General features: G+C 41.8%; 2 protein-coding genes across 5 annotated transcripts in view; one reads left to right on the top strand and one right to left on the bottom strand.

The window, feature by feature from the left end:
• Positions 1-21,372, top strand: part of LOC126983940 (hemolymph clottable protein-like) — a 38,636-nt gene extending 17,264 nt beyond the window's left edge. The window contains exons 22-38 of the mRNA XM_050837176.1: positions 296-357; positions 2,995-3,157; positions 3,654-3,788; positions 4,535-4,638; positions 7,629-7,732; positions 8,092-8,210; positions 8,888-8,996; positions 9,541-9,725; positions 12,299-12,445; positions 12,620-12,754; positions 13,881-14,005; positions 14,200-14,371; positions 15,062-15,268; positions 16,108-16,227; positions 16,362-16,608; positions 20,374-20,501; positions 21,024-21,372. Of these exons, the coding sequence (XP_050693133.1) occupies positions 296-357; positions 2,995-3,157; positions 3,654-3,788; positions 4,535-4,638; positions 7,629-7,732; positions 8,092-8,210; positions 8,888-8,996; positions 9,541-9,725; positions 12,299-12,445; positions 12,620-12,754; positions 13,881-14,005; positions 14,200-14,371; positions 15,062-15,268; positions 16,108-16,227; positions 16,362-16,608; positions 20,374-20,501; positions 21,024-21,152 (2,391 nt within the window). The 3' untranslated portion in view covers positions 21,153-21,372. The remainder of the gene's footprint in view (positions 1-295; positions 358-2,994; positions 3,158-3,653; positions 3,789-4,534; positions 4,639-7,628; positions 7,733-8,091; positions 8,211-8,887; positions 8,997-9,540; positions 9,726-12,298; positions 12,446-12,619; positions 12,755-13,880; positions 14,006-14,199; positions 14,372-15,061; positions 15,269-16,107; positions 16,228-16,361; positions 16,609-20,373; positions 20,502-21,023) is intronic.
• The window catches only part of LOC126983942 (mucin-5AC-like), a 21,662-nt gene continuing 12,686 nt past the window's right edge, over positions 16,716-25,691 (bottom strand). For 2 of the 4 annotated variants that reach the window (XM_050837178.1, XM_050837181.1), the window contains 5 exons: positions 24,626-24,810; positions 23,479-23,590; positions 22,836-22,976; positions 21,705-21,923; positions 16,716-17,286 (listed from right to left, as the gene is read on the bottom strand). In XM_050837178.1, coding sequence (XP_050693135.1) covers positions 21,735-21,923; positions 22,836-22,976; positions 23,479-23,590; positions 24,626-24,810 — 627 coding nt within the window. In that variant the 3' untranslated portion in view covers positions 16,716-17,286; positions 21,705-21,734. The remainder of the gene's footprint in view (positions 17,287-21,704; positions 21,924-22,835; positions 22,977-23,478; positions 23,591-24,625; positions 24,811-25,691) is intronic. The other 2 variants (XR_007736301.1, XM_050837180.1) reach the window with 2 other exon arrangements.

Raw genomic sequence — 25,691 nt, 5'->3', positions numbered from 1 at the left:
TAAGGGAGTAAGGATGTGGCAGTGTTGCAACAGTGTCATGTTGTGTTTAAGGGAGTAAGGATGTGGCAGTGTTGCAACAGTGTCATGTTGTGTTTAAGGGAGTAAGGATGTGGCAGTGTTGCAACAGTGTCATGTTGTGTTTAAGGGAGTAAGGATGTGGCAGTGTTGCAACAGTGTCATGTTGTGTTTAAGGGAGTAAGGATGTGGCAGTGTTGCAACAGTGTCATGTTGTGTTTAAGGGAGTAAGGATGTGGCAGTGTTGCAACACAATATCATATATTCTTCCTTCTTGCAGCTTGAAGAAGACTTTGGCTTTTATCTTACAAGACACCCTGGTGAATCTGAACTGCTCCTTGAGTAAGTATTACATTCTAAATTTGGGTGTTCCGAGATTACTTGTATGCGCACACACACACACACACACACTGTGAAAGTATAATAAAAAACAATGGGTTGAACATTTAGAAAAGGAAAACATAATAAACAAAGGACAGTTTGAATTTAGAAAAGGGAAATAGTGTGTCACCAACTTACTATGTTTCTACTCAAGAGCAATAGACGTGGTGCAAGAGAGAGAAGGATTGGCTGATTGTGAATAGTGAGTCGCTGCGCTGAGCGGATGTGTTGCGTCTTGCTCGTGAAAGTGCTGCATCGACATGGCTGGCTGAGCCAGGGGTGTGAAGGATTTCTGTTACGTTTGTGTGGATCCCACAGGCGATAAGTGGATAGGATGCTGTCTGTGCCCTAAAGGGTGTCATTGGAACTGTGCTCATCTGTCTGAAATTCAGCAGGAGAATACAGTACCCCCTCGAGTTTCGCGCTATCCTAGTTTCACGATCCTCGAGTTTCGTGGTTAGTCCTAAATTCTTACCATCCCGACTTTCGTACATTATCACCCTGAGTTTCGCGCTGGTTTGACATGTGCAGGTCATGTACATCCCCCCCCACACCCTTCTAATTTCCCCTTATGTGTGTGACACACACCCGGAAAAGTTGCCTGTTGCCCAAGCTGCCGCCAACGCGGCGGGAAGAAAAAGGCCCAGTGTGACACCAGCTTGCGGACGATCGACAACTCACTCCCGGATGGGCATACGAGCGTTGCCAGTAGCCACAACGGTTAAAAGAAAATGGCCAGTGTGACATCGCCTTAAGGCAGTAAGGCTGCTGATTGGGTTAGCACCGGTGATGACATCATCGGACTCCCAGCGAATCACAAGCATGTTTTCAAAGCTCAGCCAATCGTAAGGCTACATCTGCGGCTTTAAAATGACCCGTTCTCTCTTCCTGTTTTCTTCCTTTTTCCAAGGTACATATTTTGAGATAGAGTAAAGGAGGAAAAAAGTGAGCTCCGGGGGGCAGCATGAGCCAGTTATAATGGTGCCACTATAAACAGTTGCCTGCGCCATGATGGGCTCAGGGCCGACCATCAGGCCCAGATGGATTGTCTACCAGCGCCACAGGCCACATGTAAAAAAAAAAAAAAAAAAAAAAAAAAAAAAAAAATCTTCACGGGTCGGAACAAATAATGGGTTTTTCAGTGTTTTCAATACCTCGAGTTTCGCGATCCTCGAGTTTAGCGCTATACCTTCGGAACGAAGCGAGCGCAAAACTCGAGAGGTTACTGTATACCTAAAATAAATTGGATTTGCAACCCATGCCTTCACAAAGCATCTCTGGCTACCAAAATTGTGGGAAAAATGGATGAATTCAAGCAAGAATTATCTAAAGAAATATCTGTGGTTAAGGATGAAGTTGAATCAAGGGCTGTGAAGGTGCAGGAGGAGCTGGGATCAGTTGTTGACACGCTTAAACGTGCTGAGCATGCTGAATCAAGTTGGGCTGAGGTGGCAAAGAGAGGCAAGAAGGTCAAGAAAAATCTCTTTGTTGTAAAAGCTTCTACACAGGAAAAGATGGCAACAGACATGAAGGATGAAGTCTCCCAGGCATTGAATGGTATTCAAATAACTGATTCAAGATTTACAAATAGAGGTAACATTGTCATGAACTTTGATAATGAGAACACAAGGGATGAGGCTGCTCAAAAACTGGAGTCTGTTGAGCAAATTAATACCAAGAGTGTTGGAAAGATGAAACCAAAGATCATGATATTCAGTGTGCATAAAGAGGAGACCAAGGAAAATATAAAGGAGACCATCTTAGACTGCAATGAGTTCTTACATGCCATTGGGGGTGTTGAGGAAAAGATTGAGCTGGTTTTTAGCAAGCCTGCAGCTGGTGCCACGATGCACTACATACTGAGGTGTGACCCAATTGTAAGAGAGCTGATTCACAGGAATCACAACAAATTAAAATTAGAATGGGGAATGTACACAGTGAGAGACAGATACCATGCAATTATATGCTATCATTGTCAGAGATACGGCCATCTTGAGGTCAACTGTACTGCCAAGACCAAATTGGAGATGCCCCAAATTGTTTCAAATGCGCTGGCAATCATAAATCGCAGGAGTGCACCATGGCTGAGAAGAAATGTATAAATTGTGTGAGGTACAAGAAGCCTGAAATCAACCACTCAGCGAATGACCAGTGTTGTGTAGTTCTCCAGACTGAAATTGAGAGAATTCGTAACATGACCGATCATGGCTATTAATCAGTGTCTGTACTCAAAGATAAATTGTGTGTGATGAATGTTCAGTGTGCTGGAAATAATCGTTGGATATTTAATTGTGATACTGTAATGAAAATATCAGACATGAAAACTGTAATAATGGTTATATGTGATATTATTCGTGATATATATATATATATATATATATATATATATATATATATATATATATATATATATATATATATATATATATATATATATATATATATATATTTATTTATTTATTTATTTATTTATTTATTTATTTATTTATTTATTTATTTATTTATTTATTTATTTATTTATTTATTTTTTATTTATTTATTTTTTTTCATGTGAGAGCTATGTATATTAGTATATGTTATCATTTACCACCTTGACAGATTGGGTCATAAACATTCTGTGAATGTGAAAACGCTGGTGCCATGGACAGAGGGCCGGGCTGCTGGGGCCGGCCTGGAGGGCAACATGCGGATCACCTTGCCATTCCATATTAGAGTCGAATTTACCCCAATAAAACTAACACTGACACTGCCAACTTCAAAAGTAAGTTTGCAGGTAGCTCCTGTTTCTGGTTCCTTTTGAGATAGACTGGATTTTCATGAAAAACTAAGTTTCCTTTTGATTATATGAACCATTTGTTTTGCCACATTAGGAATTAGCCTTTTTTATGGCAAAGAAGGCAAGCCAAGGGCAAAACAAATGAATGAAAAAATAGATTATGACATTGTAAAAAAATACAGATGCTGAAGTAGTATTAATACTGCCTAGAGGGGTGTGCTGATACTCCCCAGAATGAAGTACTGTTTAACTCTTGCATTAGAACGTTGGACAGCACAGAGATGATGTGGGGTAAGAAATTGCACTGAAGGCTGTGGAAAGAGAGGAAGGAGTAGTTTTCAAGTTCAAAAGAGCAATAAGCTTGAAAAAAAAAAGAAAAAAAAAAAGATACCAAGGAAAGCAACAGTGCAACAGATTCAAAGGTGTAGGTGTAGAAGTGAGAAGAGTGGAGTTAATTAAGTGAAAATATTTGCTTTTCCAGGTTAATCTTATAGTAATGTCGGGCTGCATGTACACCAGCCTGACGCCACTCTTCCCATTCACCGGCGCTGCTCTGGGCCCTGAAGAACCCGGTACAAGCCTTGGGAGGAAGGTGGTGTGGAAGGGAGAGGTGCTGGTAAGTGTTTGCCCTTACTATCAAGCGCAACAGTGACAGCAGGCTTTGTTTTCATACACTATTAGAAACTGGCCAAGGGCAAACAAGATATACCCCAAAATACCCACAACACATTGCTCCTACACAAAGAATACAGAAGATAATACTGAACCTCCCCTCTTGAAGTTTAGTCAAAGTCATTGGATGGAGAAAATACAGAGTAAGAAAAGCTGTTCCAGTTTTACTACAAATCAAAGGGATGAGAGAATGAAGATACTGGTTAAGGCTTGCATTAGGAAGTTGTGGATAGCACAGGGATGAGCTTGAGTAGAAAGTATTGTAGAGAGAGACTGCAAGTAGAATGAGGCCATGTAGTCAGTAAGTTCAAAAGAGCAGTTAGCTTGAAAATTGTGATAAAAGATAGAAACTTAGAAAGGGAAGCAACATGGTATCAGACTTTAACCCATCCGCTGTGACTGGCATGGATTTGGCTTTCACTGGTAGCCTGGTAACATATACTCCTAGGTCCTTCTCTGCCTCTGTGGTGGATAGTGCAGTGTTTCCCATGTGGCATTGGTATGCTGGATATCCCCTCCCATGGTGCATTACTTTACATTTTTCATCATTGAATTGTAGCAGCCACTTTTTGCTCCATTTCTGTAGTTTGATGATGCCTTCGTGTAGGTAATCCACAGTCAAGGGGTTAAGGAGCATGTAGCCAGTACAAAACTTTGATATGAACTACCATAAGACCCAAACCTCCACAGAAGAGCAGCTCAAAGTCTCAGCTGCTAGACAAGTTAGGGATCCACTTGACGTGTGAGTGGACAGGTGACATCCAGCAGCCAGGAGACCCCGAGACTGTCGTCAGGTAAGCTGTATTCTATTGTTCTCTTCCTTCTGTAGATCTTGATACATCCTTATGCAAGTTTTTTTCCTTTTCTCTCCATTCTGCAGAACTTGACATTTTCCTTAATAAAAACATGCCTCTTTTTGTTTGTCCTGTGGAATGAAAAAGTTTAGTTTTTGAAGTTCCCCAAGTTAACATTCCTTTCACTCATACTTTGGTTGAGGAAGAGGAGGAGAAGAAGTAACATTTTCATCCTACTTAAATGTCACCTTAATGCAGCATACTTTTTAATGTATCTCTATTTTACTTAGATCCTCTCTTTCCTCACCACACTACATTCACACAATATACACATTTCAATGTTCACCACCAGCTTTGGCTTTCATCCTCTTTCACTGACCAGCCTGGTGAACAAACCTACAACTTTGCTCTCTTCAACGATCTAGAGCAGTTGGTTCAGCACCCTACACGTATTCCTGACCATCTTGGAGACAGGCCCAACATAGTAGAACTCTTCCTTACCTCTAATCCTTCTGCTTACTCTGTCAAACTCTTCTCTCTGTTGGGCTACTCCAATCACAGCCTTATTTCTGTATCATGTCCTAACGCTCCTGTACGCCCTCTGGACCCACCGAAGAGGCGATGCTTCTGACATTTTGCTTCAGCACGGTGGGACGACCTGAGGATGTACTTTTCCGATTTCCCATGGAATGATTACTGCTTCCAGGAGAGAGACCCCTCTGTGTGTGCCCAGCGCATCACAGAGGTGATTGTCTCTGGTATGGAGGCACACTTTCCACGTACTTTCTCTACTCCTCATGCCTTGGTTTAATCATGCTTGTTCTTGTGCTATCAAAGATAGAGAGGCAGCTCACAAAAGGTACCAGGGCCTTTGCACTCCTCCTAACCATGATCTTTATATTTCTGCCCAGAATCGTGCCAAATCTATTCTTTGACTTAATAAAACCTCTTTCATTAATAGAAAATGTCAAAACCTTGCTTTTTCTAATTCTTCCTAGGACTTCTGGCACCTAGCCAAAAACATCTCCAATTTCACTTCTTCATCTTTCCCTCCTCTCCTTAACCCTGATGGCAGCACTGCCATCTCATCTATCTCTAAGGCTGAACTCTTCTCTCAAACTTTCTGTAAAAACTCCACTCTGGATGATTCCGGGCATATTTGTCCTACTCATCCCCCCTCTGACTCCTTTATGCCTGTTATTAAGATTCTTAAGAATGATGTTTTCTATGCCCCCTCTGGCCTCAACTCTCAGAAGGCTTATGGACCTGATGGAGTGCCTCCTATTGTCCTTAAAAACTGTACCTCCGTGCTGACACCCTGCCTGGTCAAACTCTTTCATCTCTGCCTATCAACATCTACCTTTCCATCTTGCTGGAAGTATGCTTTCATACAGTCTGTGCCTAAGAAGGGTGACCGTTCCAATCCCTCAAACTACCGCCCTATAGCTTTACTTTCCTGTCTATCTAAAGCTTTTGAATCAATCCTTAACCAGAAGATTCAAAAGCACCTTTCCAGTTCTGACCTTCTATCTGATCACCAGTATGGGTTCCGCAAGTGGCGTTCTACTGGCGATCTTCTTGCTCTCTTAACTGACTCTTGGTCATCCTCTCTTAGCCGTTTCAGTGAAACTTTCGCAGTTGCGCTAGATATATCGAAAGCTTTCGATAGAGTCTGGCACAAGTCTTTGCTCTCTAAACTGCCTTCTTACTGTTTTTATCCTTCTCTTTGTTCCTTTATCTCCAGCTTCTGTTACGGCCATTATATCTCTGCTGTGGTAGATGGTCACTGTTCTTCCCTTAAACCTATCAACAGTGGTGTTCCACAGGGCTCTGTCCTATCACCCACTCTCTTCCTGTTATTCATCAATGATCTTCTTTCCATAACAAACTGTCCTATCCACTCATACGCTGACAACTCCACTCTGCATTATTCAACTTCTTCCAACAGAAGACCTCAACAGGAATTACAAGACTCCAGACTGGAGGCTGCAGAATGCTTAACCTCAGACCTTGCTATCATTTCTGATTGGGGTAAGAGGACCCTTGTGTCCTTCAATGCCACAAAAATCCAATTTCTCCACCTATCAACGCGACACAATCTTCCAAACACCTATCCCCTATTCTTCTATAACACTCGATCAGCTGTCACCTTCTTCAACACTAAATATCCTTGGTCTATCCTTTGCTCAAAATCTCATCTGGAAACTTCACATCTCTTCTCTCACTAAATCATCTTCCTCGAGGTTGGGCGTTCTGTATCGTCTCCGCCAGTTCTTCTCCCCCGCACAGATGCTTTCCATTTATAGGGGCCTTGTCCGCCCTCGTATGGAGTATGCATCTCACGTGTTGGGGGGGCTTCACTCACACAGCTCTTCTGGACAGAGTGGAGTCTAAGGCTCTTCGTCTCATCTGCTTTCGTCCTCTTACTGATAGTCTTCTACCTCTTAAATTCCGCCGCCATGTTGCCTCACTTTATATCTTCTGTCGATATTTTCATGCTGACTGCTCTTCTGAACTTGTTAATTGCATGCCACCCCCCTGCTGCGGCTCCGCTGCACTCAACTTTCTACTCATGCTCACCCGTATACTGTCCAAACCCCATATGCAAGAGTTAACCACCATCTCCATTCATTCATTCCTTCACTGGTAAACTCTGGAACAGTCTTCCTTCGTCTGTATTTCCTCCTGCCTATGACTTGACCTCTTTCAAGAAGAGTGTATCAAGACACCTCTCCACCCAAAATTGTCCTCTCTCTTGGCTACTCTTTACTATTGTCTTTTATGTGAGAAGTGAGTAGCAAGCTTTTTTTTTCTCACTTTTTGTTGCCCTTAAGCTGTTTTCTTTGATGTAAAAAAAAAAAAAAAAAAAAAATTGCTGCTATGTATTTCCTTCAAAAAGCTATCACTATAATTACTATTAAAACATTTATTTTTATTATCATTATTACATTCCTCTGAAGGGATATGACCTCAAGTCTTTACTATTACAGAGAGTTGCATCCTAATCAGCTGCATTACCAGAACTTTGAGTACAGGCTGGTGTTTGATCCCACGGCCTCCCAGTCCAAGGTTATCGTGTTTATTGGGCACTATTGTGAGTATGGTCTGGATATTTCTCCTTTCTACGATAAGGGCATGTGCTGATTTAAAACAAAAGATTTCTCTGCATATTTTGAGTCTTGTCATTTAATACACTTGAAAGAAACAGCAAAAACACAGTTCCTTTGTTTGTTCTAATCACCATGGCACTGCAATGGCAAAGATCATATGATGCTGGAAAATGAAAAATGATATAAAATTATTGCCTGGAACTTTACAAACAGGCTTCACTTTAAAAACTATAGGTTTAAAAAGCAGAACACAGAATCCAGCATCTATAACTCGAGTGTGCATCTGAAGAGATATATAATGTACACTGAAGAGTAGCTCAACCATCCTTCATTTCACTTTCAGACGAAAAAGAGATTAAGATCAGCACACAGGTGCCAGGTGAGCAGTTCACGCAGGTCTCGCAGGGAGCGGCTGATTATGATTATGTGCCACAAGTGTCCGGCGGCTCTTCAGACTTTGAGGTGAGCTGGAGCTGGTGGTGCACCTTTGTGATGTTCAGAATGTGGAACACATATTTTAGGAGATAAGAACAACTTAACAAAAACTGAAGCACATACTGAAACGCCAGGATTTTTCTCTTCAATATACTCCAACACAACCTCTGCATGTAATGAAACACGAGAAATTAATCCAGACAAGGAAAGGTTTTGCCTGCGCCGGGGATCGAACCTGCGACCAGCGAGATGGGAGAGCCACTCCTTAACCAGTCAGTCAAAGAGGTACCCCTCTCACAGAGTGAGTTATGGGAGGCTCGCCTATCAGGCAAGTCACTGCACTACAATACAAACCTCAGACTCTACTTTGTCTAAAAACACTATGTATGTGGACCCCCTCAGTGACATGAATACTCCATACGAGGGCAGATAAGTCCTTGGGTATGGATAGCATCTTGGAAATGGGAGGGTAGTGGATAAATGGAAAAAAACTTGAAAGTCATGTGAATTGAGCAAATATGAGTGAAAACTTTAAATCTTTCACGTAGCAGTGATCTGTCGAAGCACACCATCACACGTGTAAAGTAACTTGCCAGCGCTGCTCTCTCCCACAAAAGTGTTCCACATTTACTTTGAAAATTACCTTCACTGATAGGACCTCCTTCAAACCTCTCCCACTTTTGACCATTTCTGTACTGTAACAGATCTTTGGCCAGACTTCCAATGGTGGCAGTGATTTTGTTGAGCAAGAAGAGACGCAGAGCCAGACTGTCACCACTCACATGCAGAGGGTGGAGGAGCTTGCTGTAAACTGTGAGTTGGTTAGAAATGAATACACACACACACACACACACACACTCACACACTCACACACTCACATGCATATGCATATGCACACACACATGATTGAGATAAAAAAAATAATATACCAGGTCTGATGGTCCCCAGGCTGAAGTTTGCAGCTGCAGTATGGTCCCCGCCCACCAATGGTTGCATCTTAATTTATGGAAATAGTTCTTGGGGTGGGAAAGAGACTTGATTTTAAACAAAACATGATTCCTTTGCAAACTTCTAATTTGTTCATGTCACAATTAATCAAGATTTTTTTTCTCTGTGTGCTGAAGCAAAAACTGATCAGCTTTCCTGAAAGGGTACTGGTGTTAGGCCCCAGACAGTTAGTGGTATGAGTGGAATTTTTCTGGTGAAGCCATGGATTTTTTTGCCCAGGTCATGGTGCCCCCTGTGCTCCTCTTAAGAGGAGGTCCTTAAATTAGGATTGATAGAGGTCTGGATAGTATGTAGATGACACTAATAGCAATATTACCAGCCTAACTCATGATCCTGTTCATCTTTTCAGTCACATACGGTGTGATAAGCAGCGTAAGCTTGAGAATTGAACCAGATGCGGGCCCTCAAAAGTATGAGTTTGCCGTCTCCCTGACTACCAGCAAACAGGAGAAGCTTGGTGTGAAGACTCCAACGAATTTCCACTTGACGTTTGTCAATAGCTCGGTGACGGAAATCTTCGCCGACAAGTATTGGGTAAGACTCTTGCATGCTTCATTCTTTAGTCAAGGATTCAAGGCTAAGAGAGGTCAGGTTAACCTGTACAGTGTTTAGTACGTACATATACGTACCTCTTAGGGAAGTGTTTAGTACGTATATATACACAAGCTCTTTTGAGGGCTTACACGCCCTTTATTTTTGGTTGTGTGTGTAACATTGTTCATTGACAGTAAAGAGGAATAATTTGACAAGTCTTCGTTTTTTTTAATGAATGTTAAAGGGCCTTTCTGTACATTTGTCCGCATTCCAACAAAAATCATTATACAAGAAGGTAAGTTACTTTCTTATAAGTAATTACTCCTTGATTCTATAATCAGTAAGGCATGTGGAATTGTAAATTATGGTTCAGAGTAATTGGAAATGAAAACTTATCGTCGGAAGTTTCATAGTGTTTTGTTGAACTTTGTGAACTACGTACGGTTGTAGTACAGACAGCCTTGAAGCGAGCGGTGTTGCCTGATGCGCATCCAATAATTTTCTTGTACTTACAATTTCTGTTTATTTTTTTTGGTTTTTGTGATGTAAAGAAGTACTTATACATTATTCACGCTTTAGGGTTGTGAGAAGTGTTTATAATGGAAAGAATTTAGGCTCTAAAAAATTTAAAGATAAATTTCCCTTTCCTGGTACGACATCCTTCGCTCTGAGACGGAGAAAAATAAGAGGATGAATACTCTAGGGTTCTATTCCTCACATATAAATAATTTATATATCAAATAATTTGTGATTTTTTTTTACATTTTTAGGAGCAAATGAAAAAATATGAAAAAAGTGCAACCTGGCATGACCCCTATCGATGACAAAAGACGACACTGTACGGGTTAAGGATTGAACTAATGCCCCAATAATGTAGTACTACATAAGAGCTGACCCCACAAGCTCAACCTTAAAAAGGTGCTAAAAAAAAGACATGCATACAAGTATTTGGTGTAGTTTTGTGTAGTCAGAATAAGAATGCAGCTGTCTCCTGATATTCACAGATTTTAAGAATTCTCAGGGTGCCTCAGGAGCCTGCCCCATGCATTACAGGATGGTCATAGATCTGTTTTTCAGACTACAAGGGGAAAACTGCATCCAAAATTGGCAGGAATGAAACTTTTCTGAGGGCAAAATAATGTAGATGCACAAAATTCCCATTGGGGTGAATTATATGTGGTATATAAAAGATAGTCGCTAGAAAATTTATAAAAATGAATGTTGTAAATGCCTATAAACTATAAAAAACAATGTAAACATTGATCCTTGCTTATAGTCAACTCATGTAATACAAATAGAATGCAGTAAATGAATTAATGAGATAAACAGCTGATGTGCAGAGCTGGCACTTGGCAAATATATACATGCACGCTCTTGATGTGGACAAATGCAAAATATTCTAGTCGGGCAAGCTGAGTGTATTGTCTAGAGTAGCACACCTTTTTGATGTATGACATTAACACTGTTTTTAGGCATTAGAAAGGGGTTTTAGGACTTTAAGGGGGGGGGGGGGGGTGGAGCTACACGACTTTGTGTACTGGACCCATTGATTATTTGTAGTATTTTCTGCCTCCTAACCTCTAAAAATGTCAAGAAATTAATACAAATGTGTGTGTGTCCTTTTTCATGACCAGTTCTTTACTACTTTCGTCTTTATGGTCCCTGAGCCATGGTATACACAAGTCAGTTAAGCAAGTCTAAGGTGCCTCTAATGCATTGCAGTCTATGACAAATCCAGCATCATAACCACATTTACTAATAGAGTGTGTGTGTGTGTGTGTGTGTGTGTATTTAGTTACTATTTACCTATTTGTAGTCTACCAGGCCCGAGCTAAGCTCTAATAGTCCTGTCTTCATATCTACATTCATCCACCCTTTCCTTCATTTGTTGGACATTGTTCGCCTCCACCACCTCTTCCCGCAAGCTGTTCCATGTGTTAACACTTCTATGTGGAAAACTATACTTTTTTAAGTCACTCAAACAGGTTCCTTTATTAAGTTTCCTTCCATGTCCTCTCAGCCCCTGTGTTCTCGCAGTAAGAGGAGGTCATCTCTATCCACCTCATCAAACTTATTTATCAACTTATACAGCGTGATCAGATCTCCTCTCTCCCTTCTTTGTTCCAGTGTCGTCAAGTCCATCAAAATTCAATCTATCTTCATACGTCATATTTGAGAGTTCTTGGACCATTTTAGTTGCAATTCTCTGTATCTTTTCCAGCTTTTTGATATCCTTTTTGTGAGGTGACCACACAACTGCAGCATATTTAAGCTCTGGTCTTATAATTGTTGTTATTATTTTCTTCATGATTTCTTTGTCCATATAATGGAATGATACCCTTATGTTGGCATCCATCTATTTCCCTTAGTTCAGTGTGTGTGTGTGTGTGTGTGTGTGTGTGTGTGTGTGTGTGTGTGTGTGTGTGTGTGTGGATTAGTGGATGCACCATTAATCTGAGGTCACCTTCTCAGAGAAACTTTTTTGACCCCTGCTCTCATAACTGTATCATATTTGAAATTTTTAAGTACCCCAATAGTTAAATGAATATATATTTTTTTGGTTTCCTCTACAGACATGTATTGATGCAAGTCTATATTCTCCTTACCTGACACCTTTGATGCCCAAGGAGGTGATCCTTGAGACAAATCTGTCCAATGACTTCTTGTTCAGTATGAAAAAGGCAGCTTATTGTGAGGGCCCACCTATACTGCACCTCAAGGTAAGGAAGAGCTACACTTCCTGTTGCTCAAAGAAATAAACAAATGATAGAAAATGAATGTCCACCAGTCAGGTGACTGCTATTCCAAAGCTAACTTTACCAGCTGCTTTACCAGCAAGGCTTGGTAACCATTCCAGTCCTGAAGACTGGAGGTAACACTGATTATTCTGTCAGGGTCGTGAGGACGTGAGCACCACAGCCTTGGAGTACCTTCAAGCTAAGGCAGAGAAGGAGACGTGTGACGGTTCCTTCCCCCAGCGCCTCTTGCCTGTGTATGACACGGTGCATTTAGACATCGCTGGAGACCTGGTAAGGATTACAAGGATTCAAACAGCAATTCCTAATTTTCTGTGGCTCTAGTTCAGTAAACTCTCTATTTAATGAATCTCTTTCATGAAAAGCTAATTAATCTTATCATTTATCTTATTTAAGAACACAGGTTTAAACATTTCTTTGACTTGATAAATTTCATGTTATTGTTCTCTAAAAAATAACTTTTCTTGGATATAACTGAAACATTTACTGCATTTTTATTTGGTGGATCAATATTGTAACTCCTACAAATAATATATTTTTGCTTTCAGTATCTGATACAAAACCTTGTACCTATTACTGTCTTTGGATATAAGTAATGGTAGTAGTAGTAGTAATATTAATTGTACCATTAATAAGAGTACCTAATAGCAGCAGTAAGAAGTGATAATAATAGCAGCAGTATGAGGAAGATGTAGTTGTAGTAGTACTAATATTTCTACCCTTTTTTTTTTTTTTTTTTTTTTTTTTTTTTTTTTTTACAACAAAGGAGACAGCTCAAGGGCACAAAAGAAGGAAACAATAATAAAAAAGCCCATTACTCACTGCTCCTAAAAAGAATCAAAAGAGGTGGCCAAAAGAGGGGTCAATTTTGGGAGGAGAGGTGTCCTGCGTGATACCCTTCTCTTGAAAGAGTTCAAGTCGTAGGCTGGAGGAAATACAGATGAAGGAAGATTGTTCCAGAGTTTACCAGCGTGAGGGATGAAAGAGTGAAGATGCTGGTTAACTCGTGCATAAGGGATTTGGACAGTAATGGAATGAGCTTTAGTAGAAAGTCGTGTGCAGCGTGGCCGTGGGAGGGGGGGAGGCATGCAGTTAGCAAGTTCAGAAGAGCAGTCAGCATGAAAATATCGATAGAAGATAGAAAGAGAGGCAACATGGCGGCGGAATTTAAGAGGTAGAAGACTATCAGTAAGAGGAGGAGAGATGATGAGACGAAGAGCCTTAGTCTCCACTCTGTCCAGAAGAGCTGTGTGAGTGGAGCCCCCCCACACGTGAGATTCATACTCCATACGAGGAGTAACAGCCAAGCCTTAAAAATCATTAAAAAACAACTTATACACAAGCTAATATGCTAGAAAGAAATATTATTATTTAATAGTTATTCCTTCTCTGACCTCAGGACATCATCGACAACATTGAAGCCTTCCTAGCCTGGTCCATCGATAACCTGGACTTGACTGTGGTGGACGTCGTGAGGGACAGAGTTTCCCAGTCAAACAATTTGATCTCTATTGATGCTTTGCTGTAAGTTGACATGAATACAAAAGATGACTTCAATATGAAAATAACTGCATGTGAAGAGAGGCTGAAGTTAAGGGTGACACCATCCTGGAGAGAGGGTGGAGGAAGGGGCAGGCCTTACAGGACATTTTGCTGTGTGGCAACTGTTCAGTGTACAGTGATATATTTAACCAATAAAATTCACACTGTTTTTGCAGAAATCTGAAGGTGAATGAGTGGAAGTTGAGGATGACAGGTGCTCATGGAACATTTGTGTATTCTGTGCCTGCTGAATCCCTAGATGTGATTACCAAAAGTGATGTCCAAGGAGACGTGTTTGATGTCATCAGTAGCAGCCTCGACAAAGTGTGCTACCTGTCGACGCATTCGGTGAGATGTTGAAACAAACACACACATGCACATTCCCTGTGTTCATATTTTCATCCTGACTGCTCTTCTGAACTTACTAACTGCATTCCTAACTGCATTCCTCCACCCATCCCACAGCCCAGCTCCACTCTACTTTCTTCTCTAGCTCATCCTCAAACTGTCCAAATCCCTTGTGCAAGAGTTAACCAGCATCTTCATTGTTTTATCCCTTTTGCTGGTAAACTCTGGAACAGCCTTCCGTTTTCTGTATTTCCTTCTGTCTCCGCCTTGAACTCTTTCAAGAGAATATCAATACACCTTTCCTTCAAAAGTTCACATCTCTTTTGGCCACCCATCTCTACATTCTTTTAGGAGAGCAGTGCAAAGTGGCCATTTTTGTTTTTATTTATCTTTGCCCTCAAGCTGCTTCATTTGTAAAAACAATATTGCATGGTATGTGTTTTCTGCACTGATTATTTTCTTATATTTATTTTAAAGTGAACAGTATGTGACATTTTCTACTTTCATTTTGCACTTTGCTCTTTTTATGTCGGATCTTGTCCTTAATTTCACCCATGGATTTTTTTTTACAGCTTTTGTGGTGCTTCTTGTTGGAATGATATGATTACTATTATCATTATTATTATTATTATTATCATCATTAGTATTATCATTATTATTATTATTACTATCATTATTTATATTTTACAGATCAGGACTTTTGATGGGCTTGTGCATGAGTTTGAACCCTCCTCTTGCTGGACCGCTGCAGCCATCCACATTGCTCCTCTTAGTTCCCCTTCAACCAAGGCCCTACAAGTGGCTGTACAGGCCCGCTACATTGACGACCAGTGGGAAGTTCGCATCAGCTGGCCTGTATCTGCGCTGATACTCGACGTAACAAAATCGGAGATAATGGTAGGTTGTGAAAGTTTTTGTGTAAATTTTGGAGGCCTAATGAATCCCAACTTTTTATCATGCTATGCTTATAGGAATTCACCTCATCTGGACTTATTCTGTGGTGGGGCTCGACATAACAAGATCTGAGATACTGGCTTGTTATAGATGTTTTCAGTGATTTTTAAGCAGGTTCATCACTCTTTGGCTTTCACTACTCTCTGGGTACTGAAAAGCTTACCAAATATGGCGTTTCTTACCACTGACGTGCATCATAAGATCACATACTAGTACAAGCGACTTCCACACTGAATTGACTACATTCCTAAAAAACATTTGTTGAATGAAATTTTGTGTGAACCCATTAATAACACAGATTAAACGGAGTATGATTCAGGTCTCAATTTTTACCCGATCAGCCATGCCTGCCTGCTCCCTATGATGACCAAACATCCCCTTCCTGACAGCAAATGGAATCACTGACCACTAACCCTTCTCTTTTATCTGGATATCATCCCATGAAGTTGATGCCTTGGCATTAATAAAACTCACAATGCCAGACAAAAGATATATATTTCACTGTACAGTTTAGGTGAACACTGCCACCATCTTCAAAGGCCTCCCCCAGTGTCCATCACCTTTGTCAGCCCTGACTTGTTTTACAATTCCTGGGGTGCCATACTGGTAGTTTGGTGTTCGATCTTATCAGTTCTATGCAAGACATGACTTGCAGAGTCTTCTTTTTACTCCTCATGGCCATTAGATTATCTTCAATATTTTTTGGAGGCAAGGAAGCCCATTTCTTATTCTTAATTTAATACTGAGCTTGTCAAACATTTTCCCCCTTCTCCCTCCCGCAGGTCAACGAGGAACCATTCAGTGGTGAAAGTGACAAGTTTGTGGTGCACCGTCTAAAGGACAGCCAGCTGGTGGAGGTTGGGAGAGTACTGGTCTGGGTGGGCCATACAGTTGAGATAAGGGTGAGTCTGCGGTCAAGTGACAGTTTTTTAAATAGAAACCTGAAGAAGTTGATGGAGCACATAATAAAAAAAATGGCCTTACTATGAAAGTGCCTTGGCTCATCTTTCTAATGTTGATATTTGACATGCTGCAGATCTCCGACGTGTATTATGCAGAGGTGACAGGACTTTGTGGAAACTATGATGGTGAACCCAGCAATGACATGAAGGGACCCTTGGGCTGCCTCTACACAGACTCAGCCCTCCACACCACGGCCTGGAGCAGCCCTGCCCTTGGCTGCAGCAGACTTGCCCTTCGCGCCAAGAAGAGAAAGCTGGAGGAGTTCCAAGAGACTTGTGACAAAGATGTTTTCCAGCCCACTGGCTTGACACAGCAGAATGGTAAGCAAGTTATAACTTCTGTTTTGTTTGTATCTGTTTTAAGCTTTAAAACTTTATTCCACTTGACTTTTCATTCTTATGTGATGCAGCAGGTTGTATTGAAACACTTATTAATATGAGTCAATATATTTTTCAAGATATGTACATTTGGCAGTTTTTCACATAAGATTCTTCAGTGATATCATTTTTGTAACTATAAGAATGTGTAGAGACTGCAGCTGATAGATCTATAGGACAATCAACATAATTACATGAAACCAAATAATAGGCAAACAATACACATGTGGATGCTTCTTCCCAGTCCTTGGAAAGGGCCATAACCAGGACCTGAAAACAGACAAGGCAAACACAGTCCTGTTAGGGAGGTTTGGGGTGCAAAGACAAAGTCCCCCAGAAATGGGGTGGATTGAGCAGCATGTTAAATGAGGCGAGGGGGAGAGGAGGTGCGAGACGAGGCAGCTGCCTTGTCTGCTTCAAGGTAGTTATGGACTTGTTTGAGATCACTAAACTTTTCCCTCTACTCCTCTAACAACTTTAAATATTACAAAGTAAAGTGTTATAATGGAATGAATATTAAAACTCAAAAAATTAAATAGGAAAATAACAAAAAATCAGTACCCTATATCTCAGGAACTGGTACATTTCACTGCAGCAGGAGACTGAAGGTTCTATCTTCCCCTGAAATTAGAGAAATATTGCTTCATGCTAAGTCAAGAATTTGGAGGCACAGTTTAGTAAAGAAGTAGCATTGACATTGAAATCTATCTTGAAAAGGACCAGTGATTTGCACATGTGAGGAAGATAGTGCAATCATGCAGCTGAGTTTTAGGTCTCTAAATGAGGCAGTATTGTGAGGCAGGGGTCAAAAACAGTATCCCAAATGCTTGACTTCTGTACCAATGGAAGTTCTCTGCCAGAAGTGCAAGTCTTGGTCATCCACAGCTCCTGTAAATTATGTAAACAGCATTGTGACTGTTTTGGTAGTGAAGAACTCTGCCCAACTGGTGACTCAGTTCATTGCCAGTTGCACATGTCTCTCCAGAACACCTAAGCAAGTCTATATATGCTGTGGTGAAGTCTTCAACATAATGAAAAGAAGAAACCGTTGTAAGTTACAACAGTGGTGCACCAAGTTTTGTGCCTAATCGGGACTGTTGTAATTGGTGCAAAACTCAAATCCACAAAACTATTTGCATTGACTGTATGGGATCGCTAATCGGTACCCAGGGCCCATTCAGTTCACCCATTAGCTGGGCGACTTCCCACAGATGGGGGGTGAGCCTCACTGGAGAGTGGATCACCTGAGCGTAACAAAGATGGCTACCAACATCTTCCTCAGCAGCCATTATAGGCGACCATTTACTGGAAGCAGCTATCAGAGTTGAACATAATGTTCATAGATTTGACCCTGGCCACACTCATATAACTAGCACAGCTCCTTGGTTTACAAACACTGCCTTCGCCTGGCATAACAACTTAAAGGGATGTTTAGCTAACGCTGCTATCTTGATGCAACCTGTTAGCTTTGCTGTGTAACGTTGCACAACATTACATGGCCAACAGGTCAACTGAATACAGGGCAGAGCTCCCCACCCTTGGCCAGCAGGCCAGCAGAGCTGGAGTTATTGCCCCTGGACTATTTCTGGCCAGTGGCAGTGGCAGCATCCTGCATGGTCATTGGGGATGTTGGGAGGCTTAGGCTTGTGGTGGCCAGGCTTGGTGACCTTGGCTGTGGTGCTGGCACCAGCCAAGGAGGCTTTGGCTTGGGGGTAGTAAGGGTGAGGGGGGTGACTGGCAGTAGCTGTGGCTGGGGGCAGCGTGGACATTCTGGGGGTGGGCAAGGAAGGCGACAGTGGCAATATGATTATACTTGTGCCACAGCAGTCATGTCGTCCTGAGCTTGTGGACAGAGCCGTCAACTCACATTCTTTTCTAGCTCAGCAGCAATGTCAGCAGTGACAGCTGGCTGGCCACCAAGAGGGGACATGTTCTTGGCACAGGGCAGCAGCTGTGGTGTTGGCTGCAGTGTAGCGGCGGTGTGCCGGTGACCAGCTGAGTGGATGGGAGGCAAAATTGCCGCTGTGAACCAGGCTGTCCATCAGGGCCATGGGGTTCTCCATGGTGGTGATGGTGGTGGCCACCATGGGGTACAGCGGGAGGGGGTTTGACACCTGAGACAGCAGCTGTGGCTGGCTAGCCGTGACAGCCACCACTGCTGGGTTAGAATACACCCTCTTCATGTCCTACAGTGAGTGTGGCTGTGCAGCGCTTTGTAGCGCAGTTCAGAACAACAGTGGGTCTCGCCAGGAAGTTCTACAGCAGATTGTCTTAGCCCACGGTGTTATGAAATCGCGCAGCATGAGTATGTTGTGTTGTTGATACCTGTGCAGCAAGATTAAGATCCAAATCTTCAAGCTGCATGTGCTCCCTGTCTTACTCTATGACTGTGAGACATGGACAATGAATAGTGACCTGGAGAGGCAGATTGATGCCTTTGGTAGTGCCTACACAGAATCCCGGGATATTGCTGGAATGACTTTGTGTCAAATTGGTGATTACTCAATGAGGCTGATTTGTGGCCTATTACCTGGTCACCAAGTGCCAACTCTAGCCATGTGGCATGCTACCAGAAGCCAACCCTGCTCACTGGGTTGATTCTGTAAGAGACAACCTTGAGTGAGGGAGGGCAAGGGGAAGCCCACAGAGTTTTAGGCTTGAGTAAGTTGATAAATCTTGCTGTTAGGTACGTGGGATGGGAAGGGGGCCTGCAGGGAGAATTGCCCGAAGGAACCCCTGGGTTTGGAGTTGTTGGGTTGGCGAGGTGATGTGCCCCCAGGCGTATGCCCCCACTGACTGACTGATCGAAGGTGATAAAGAATCCCTTGAACTACAGTAGATAACTAAGACCATGTACATACTGCATTTCCCGGCATATAAAACTACCTCTGAGTAATACACCATTTTATAAGGCTACTTTGAACTCTCTCTCTCTCTCTCTCTCTCTCTCTCAGCCACAGCACACAGGATCCCACAGGATGTCTCCCCCACAGTATGTTATATATGAGGTGTCTAGTGCTCAAGGGGCAAACAAGCCAATTACCTAGTTTTGAGCTACAGGCCTTCAAAGTCAAGTATAGCAAAAACATAATGAAAAACACACCTAGCAATATCATCATACATCAATAGAAAGTTTCCAGCTAGAAAAAATTCAATGGAATCACTGTTTGTATGAAATTGTGTTAATTATAAAAAAAAAAAACAAGGGTGTTTTTGTTTTAATGCATGATTATTATCCGATTCAATCCAAACTCAGAAAATTAAAAGAACATGATGTAATTAACTGCCAGTTTAAATTTCAAAACAAATTTCCATATTTAGGTGTTTTATGAGTGTTTTACTAGTGCTCCTCACCCTTAAAACCCTGATACAGCCCACTCTATACACTCTGCAGACAGGCAAAAATCACACTACTCTCACCACCCTTCTACTGTGCCATAGAGACTGATTTTCCATTTTCACGTTCACAGAGGGTTACACAGTGCTTCCATCTAGCGGAAACCGGCGAAAACTCAAAATTCGCCATGTTGGCATGTTCGCCCCTCGAGCTCTAGACGCCTCATATACCCACAGCCACATACATAGCTCACTCTCTTTTCTTAACACCCACCCACTCACTCACCCACATCTATAACTTTTTTGTTTGTTTTGTGATTGTAATTACAGTGGCAATAATGGTATTAATTTTGATATTCTCATGTCCCTCAGCAATGGAAAGATGCACAGCATGGGAGTACCATGAGCGCACCTCCCCAGCAGGATTACTCTGCCACTCCAGAGTTCCTGTCCCTGTGTGTCTGCCAGGCTGTGAGGCTGGCATAACATTCACTAGTAATGTGAGTACCAAGGGATTAATATATGCAACCTTTGTTTTGCACTGCAGCTTTGGTTTGGTATGTTGTCCCTTTTCTCTTATATTCTTAAAGTTGTGTGCTCTTACTGTGCAGAAAGGATCAACTGAGTCACAGCAAGTTTTGAGTAAAGCACCCCATTTTCCCTTTTCTTCTTCATCTTGCCATACTCTCAAATGGTTGTGACTCAAGGGCAGCAACTCATAGAGCAGGAGGAGTGTGGATGGTGAGGGAGAGCAGAGTGGAAAAAGAACTGGCCCATCCTCTACTTCCTCTCTCTCTTCCTCACTCTCCACTCTTCTCCTGCACCACGAGGCTTGCCGAAGGTTTTGATGCTCTGTATGCCCATGAGCCAAGCGGCCACCACTGTGTTGGGTTGTGGCCACCTGATTTTCGAGTTCTTTTGTCATTAAACTAATTTTTTATTCCCACAGCTTAAGTACGACTGCTTCCTGGCTGATTTTGAAGACTTCTTTTTCTATAGTAGCTATTGTTTCTTTTCCACAGCTAAAGTATGACTGCTCGCAGCCGTCCTCCTCCACAGGGCAACAACAACATGACAGCAGCAGCCAGTGCTTCAGCAAAGTTCTGCCAGCCACCATTGCTGCTGGTTGCTTCCGCCAGATCAGTAGTTAGGGCTGCCAGGTCTTCTGTTTGGAGTTAGGGTCTCAAGAAATTAAGCAATGCTTCTGGTCTTGGTTGCTAGAATTTCCACCCTATCAGTGGTGCCTAGTCACTATAGCAGTCACGCTGCCGCCTCTGCCATATTTGACAGTAACACAAAACTAAACTCTCCAGTTTGCATAATAAAGTGCAGGTTGACTTCTGAAAATAAAATAAAAAATTATATAAACCAGACACGAGTATTACTTAACATAATTTTCTCTAAATTTACTTGGCCATTGTTTAGTTTTAGTAGTGTGTTCGTATATGTGGCTCATCACAAACTTCTTACATGTGTATTTGTGTGTATAATTCACCAATGACTGGTCACTAGCTGGACTCATAATTGCCAGCCAGTACCCTCCCAGAGGCAGCTTTGGAGCTCATTTAACCAATCTATGAGTACTGCTGGGACCTCACACACCACATACGTACTTCAATTCCCCTTGCTCAAGGGGGGATAAAAAGTGGAGATTGAATTTACGTTGAGACATTTTCAGAATAAGTCATCAAATATTTCCTCACCTGAACTTCTATCTCCATTCATTTCTTCTCTCATCTCATCTCTTCTCTTTCTCCTCTTCCTACTTCATGTTCTCTCTTTTCATTTTCTCTTCCTTGCTGTTGATGTTCTTGTTCCTCTTCTTGCCCCTTTTCTTCTTCTTGCTCTTTTTCTTTTTGTTCTTGTTCTGTTTCACCTTCTGTCATCTTTTCAAGGTCTTCAACAAAGGAGGAATAAGCTGTCTGAAAATATTGGTCAGGAATGAATGCAAAATCTAAAGAGTATCCTCAGGAAATTGTTTTAGGAAACTGGTTGGAAGTGAATGCAAAACCTAAAGAAAGGCTTAGGGAAGTCTAAAGTTGAAAAGAGGATTAAGAAGTAGTGTAGTTCTGTTAACCTTGACCTATGCCTCAGAAACATGGGTATGGAATGAGTCACAACAAAGATATGGGTAGCAGAAATGACACTGTAACAAGATGACTGGATGGTATGAGCGAGGAAGCGGTGTACCAATGTGGTATGAATGTGAGAGCAATAGGTGTAGAATGTGGAGCAGTCAACTAACAAGACGAGATACCGTAGTAAGTGATGAAGGGATGTACAGAAGTTATGATATGAATGTGAGGGCAAGGGGGATAGTGGGTTGACTGGTAGAATGGGTAGAGTGAAGTTCATTGCCATGATTTGAACATGCTATAAGGAAGTAGAATGGTGATGTTGTGAGGAGGGTTTATAAGAATCAAATAAAAGGGAAGGGGGGTGGGGGTGAGGACAGGGTGAGGTGGATCAACAGAAATGAAGAAAACCTGAAAAAGAGGAGTGGGAAGGGGATATGAATGTTACAAACAGTTTTAGAGATTTAGCATGGGATAAGAAGTTTCCAGTTGAGATTTTGAGTTAAGGGCAAACCAATAAATGCAGTGTAGAAGACTGCTCAGTATTATCAAAGAATAGGGGAGAGATGTCTGGATGATAGTGTAAAGTTTTTAGGTGGAGAATTTAAATAAGTTTATGAGGCATTAAAAGACACAAAGTTTCTTCGCTCCTATTCAGAAAATGATGGTAAGGTCAGAGGTTATATTATGGGTTGATAGATATTGAATAATCAAAACACTGGCTGACTAGTTGAGAAACAGAGTGAATATTCAGCTCACCTCAAATCCAGATCGCAGTGTTTGGAAAACCTGTGACTGGCTGTAGTAAGTCTCTTCACTGAAGTCGCTGGCCATGGTGCGGAACAGACCATTCAGAGTTGCCTTGACAAGGGACTGAACCTCCTTTGGCATCAGACCAGGCTGGTGGATACACAAGGTTATAAATTATGATGTGTAGCTCTGCATATTGTAGCTCTTGAGAACCTGCTATTCACCTTTTCCCCTTGCTATCCATATACAAGGATACACAAGGATATTAATGGACAACAAGAGGCCAGTCAATCGAGCTCCTGGAAGTCAGTCATTCACCATCTGCCTTCCTAGTCAATATTCAAGGATACATATGGATGCAGAGACTACAAAAGTTTAGTAGACCTGCATATGGTAGCTCCTGAGATCCAATTATTCACCATCCTCCCTCCCCATCCATACACACCAATACATAAGGACCTGAGCAGACTACAAGAGACCAGTTGCCTTACACATGGTGACTCATAAGATCCAGTAAATTACTATCCTAAAGACATTCCAAAATAAAAATACATACAAAACTGTTACTCCTTATGTACAGCACACCTTCCCTCATTAACCTCAACACAAGCAGAGTGAGCCAAAAATAATGGAAAAAAATGTATTGTCTTACTTCAGTTTCACTCTGTTGATTCCTTTCTTCCTTCAACTCTTCCTCCTTTTCGTCCACTTTCTTTCTGAGTTCATCTTCCTTTCTCAGCATCTCTCTCTTCTCCTCCAAAAGTCTGAAAGTAAACAGTGCAGGTTAAATTACAGACAACACCCATGCATACACACATGCACACACACATAATCAGAATAAAATGCATGTATAAGGTTCATACGAAATAAAAAAATGTTAGTACAGGAAACTCGATTTACGTGAGTTTGGTTTACACGTTTTTCAAATAATGCAGGGTCCAAAATCCAAATAAATGTTTAATTTACACGTTTTTTCACTTCTACGCGATATTTTATGGAGTGGCCACCAGATGTCTCACACAACTGGACTCGCACGGCGCCTTGGCCACACAGCTGAGCTCAGTTCTTCCCGCACGCCACTTGAACAACAATACAGTACCCACACTGCCACGCTACTCAACAATAAGTGTGCGCAGGTACCAGTGCTAATGGTACCAGTTATACGGTATGGTACTGGTACCAGACTGCTCGGTACCGGTACGGTACCATTACTAGCCAGTCGCTCATGGTGTCCCTCATTTCTTCCTCACACGAGTGAGGCTGAGACCGAGTGCCTGAGTGGATATCTCAGTGATATGGATATATATTCTCTCTCTCTCTCGCTCTCGCTCTCGCTCTCTCTCTCTCTCTCTCTCTCTCTCTCTCTCTCCACTGAATGAAGTGAATATTTATTTTTAGATAGAAACCTACCTCTTGTTTGATTTACATTGTTTTTGATTTACGCGACCTCTTCAAGGACACAATACTTGCGTAAATTGAGAGTTACCTGTACAATTACTCCTCTATAAATCAGAACGCTATAGTTCAGATATCAGATAAATTTCAGGCTTTCAGGGCTCCGGACAAATATCTGGAAATCAGACCAAAATCTTGAATATATGACACCTGTCCGGCAGTATCGAGATGGATAGTGAGAATCAGTTGAAGATTGAGTTATAGCTTGAAATTTGGCGTGAGCTCGGAGCACATCATCAAAACAAAGGCTGCCTGTCTCTCACGTCCCAGCTGAACCCTCACTGGTATAGGGCAAGAGAAACCTGATCACCCATTGGTTGATTCTCTCTCTCTCTCACACATACTGAGCATTCATGGTGAGCAGTGAGGTCTGTGCCGCCTGACTCTCGCCCAGCCTCCTCTCTGCCTCCTCCAGCTGTGTCTTGAGCGTCTTATTGTGTTCCACCAGCCCACTTGCCAACGCCATCAGGGTTTCGGGGACACAGCCACCCTCTGCTTCTGCCTTACTCTTTACCTCCACTCTCTCCACCTGAAACAAGACAGCACAGAAGGGACATAAAATAAGGCTTCTAGTAACACTGGGGCTATTACATACATCAACACAATGGTTCAGTAAATGCCAAAACCAAGCAGTTCAGGAAATTAAAGTATGTGTAATAAATAATACAAAGAATGAATGTCAGAACTGAGTTTTGAGGAACTTGACTGTTTAACCCCTTCCCGGCAGCAGGGCAGATGTATGTACTACCAAAAAAAAATCGTCTCTGTATAGACGCTGTCGACCTTCTTCCATACGTGTATATATAGATTCCCAGCAAGTGGGCAGTCCAGATTGACGTCTATATATAGACTCTGCCGCAAAACTGAACAAACATTTGAATCTATATATAGATGTTATTTAAGTTTGATTGGTTATATGTATATTGATATATTTAAATGAAGGTTTAGATTCTGTATCAGTGTAAACGTCTATATATAGACGCGCCGACAAAAAGTCCCAATTTCGAAACGTCTATATATAGATCCTCCGCCAGTAAGGGGTTAAAGGTCATTCTAGCCCATTCTCCTTATGTGACAGCAAATTTTGATCTTCAACCTAGAAATCCTTGTATCAATATTAGAAGGCATGCCAAAAGTTTAAGTAGAGCTAATTTTAATTTTGGGAAGAGAAGTGTAACATACCACCTCTTGAACCAAAAGTTATCAATTTTAGCATTTCCCATAAGAACATAAGAACATAGGGAGACTGCAAATGGCCGAATGGCCTACAAAGGGCAGCTCCAGATTCCCCCCCACTACCACCTGTCATCCTCGTCCATGCAGCTATCAAGTATACTCTTAAAACAAGCTATCATCCCTGCACTCACTATGTGATTGCTGAGTCTATTCCATTCCCCCCAACCCTATTAC

This window comes from Eriocheir sinensis, chromosome 55 (genome assembly GCF_024679095.1).
Source record: "Eriocheir sinensis breed Jianghai 21 chromosome 55, ASM2467909v1, whole genome shotgun sequence".
Classification (NCBI taxonomy): Eukaryota; Metazoa; Arthropoda; class Malacostraca; order Decapoda; family Varunidae; genus Eriocheir; species Eriocheir sinensis.
The sequence above is the reverse complement of the archived record's forward strand: the minus strand, read 5'-3'. Positions and strand labels throughout refer to the sequence as shown.